The 1,273-nt window shown below is 62.1% G+C and overlaps 1 protein-coding gene across 1 annotated transcript in view; it reads left to right on the top strand.

Moving 5' to 3' along the window:
* SPTBN5 (spectrin, beta, non-erythrocytic 5) overlaps positions 1-1,273 on the top strand; it is a 51,413-nt gene that overhangs the window by 47,123 nt on the left and 3,017 nt on the right. The window contains exons 64-67 of the mRNA XM_010848058.1: positions 1-53; positions 212-283; positions 742-833; positions 971-1,053. Of these exons, the coding sequence (XP_010846360.1) occupies positions 1-53; positions 212-283; positions 742-833; positions 971-1,053 (300 nt within the window). The remainder of the gene's footprint in view (positions 54-211; positions 284-741; positions 834-970; positions 1,054-1,273) is intronic.

Below are 1,273 nucleotides of genomic sequence, written 5' to 3'. Positions count from 1 at the left end.
CTTGCATACGCTTCACCGCCGTCTCCCCAGAGTGCACAGAGGGGACCCTGGGGGTAAGGAGTCCACAGCCTGAGCCAGCACTGCAACACAGGGGGTCTGTCTCCAGGGATGAGGAAGTCGGAGACGGTTAGGTGCCTCATCCACTTTCCAGAGGGGGACCCGTCGTCTGTGCTGGTCTTGATGTTTCCCAGGCCCCTTCTTGCATTTTCAGGATGCAAAGGGTGTCCCCACCACGGAGGGAATTTTGGAACTTAAGCAGCAGCTCCTGCCTGGGAGAAGGCAGGTGAGTACCCGGAGATTGCTTCTGCAGCAGCTGCCCCGCAAGAGCCACGCAAGGGCTGAGGGCCAGGGAGCTGGCGCCCACCTCCCCCAACTTAGGACCGTCTGGCTCCTCCGGACCACGTCGCAGTTTCTGTCCTCACCCAGCAGGGGGCGGGCCCTTCCTCCTCCCTCTGGTTTCCCTGGACGACCCCCGGCTCCCCCTTGCCCGTAGGCACCATGGTCCAGTCCAGTTCCCTCCCTGGGAGCCTCTGGACACACACTCAGGTTCCGGTGAGGCTGCTGTGGCCTCACCACCTCCCTCCACGGCCCAGCCTGAGCCTGCCGCATGGCTGCCCTGGGACCCTGGGGGGCAGCTGAGCCTGCTCCAGGAGGAGCGTGGGTGGGTAGGCAGAGGACAAAGGGCCCCCAGGGAAAAGCAGAGACAGTGACACCCCACACACACACACAATCTCTCCTCAGAACACGGCTTCTACAGCCTCCCTCGACCTCGTAGGAGTGCAGCGTGAGAAGCCGGGAGATCACCATGATGGAAAACACACTTTTTCCTTAAGGTGAGGGCCCTGTCGGGGTAGAGACCCGGGCCGGGCCTGGGACAGGCACGGCCTCCAGGAGCAGCTGAGGGGGCTGGAAGCAGGGGTCCCCACACACGTGGGAGGCAGATTTTGACGCATTACTGTCTGGGTGGCAGGCTAACTGCAGGAGAGACCCTGTCTGCAGCGCCATCTGCAGGACAGACTGGGAGCTGGCGGGGCACCCTGAGCAGCTGGACAGGTAGGTCCGGGGGGCGGCGGGGGGCGGGGGGCGGGGCACTGGTTTCCTGGGCCCCCAGCTGCCGGCGTTCAGTGCATCCTTTGATGTTTAACATCTACTACCTCTATGCCTGAGAGGTAAGTGGGAGTGCCTTTTTTCTTAATTTGAAGCCCAGAGAGGGTAAGCAACTTGCCAGAGATGACATAATTAGCAGAAGCGAGGCCAGGTTTGATCCCCTGAT

Source organism: Bison bison, unplaced genomic scaffold (genome assembly GCF_000754665.1).
Source record: "Bison bison bison isolate TAMUID 2011002044 unplaced genomic scaffold, Bison_UMD1.0 scf7180017864259, whole genome shotgun sequence".
NCBI lineage: Eukaryota > Metazoa > Chordata > Mammalia > Artiodactyla > Bovidae > Bison > Bison bison.
The sequence above is the reverse complement of the archived record's forward strand: the minus strand, read 5'-3'. Positions and strand labels throughout refer to the sequence as shown.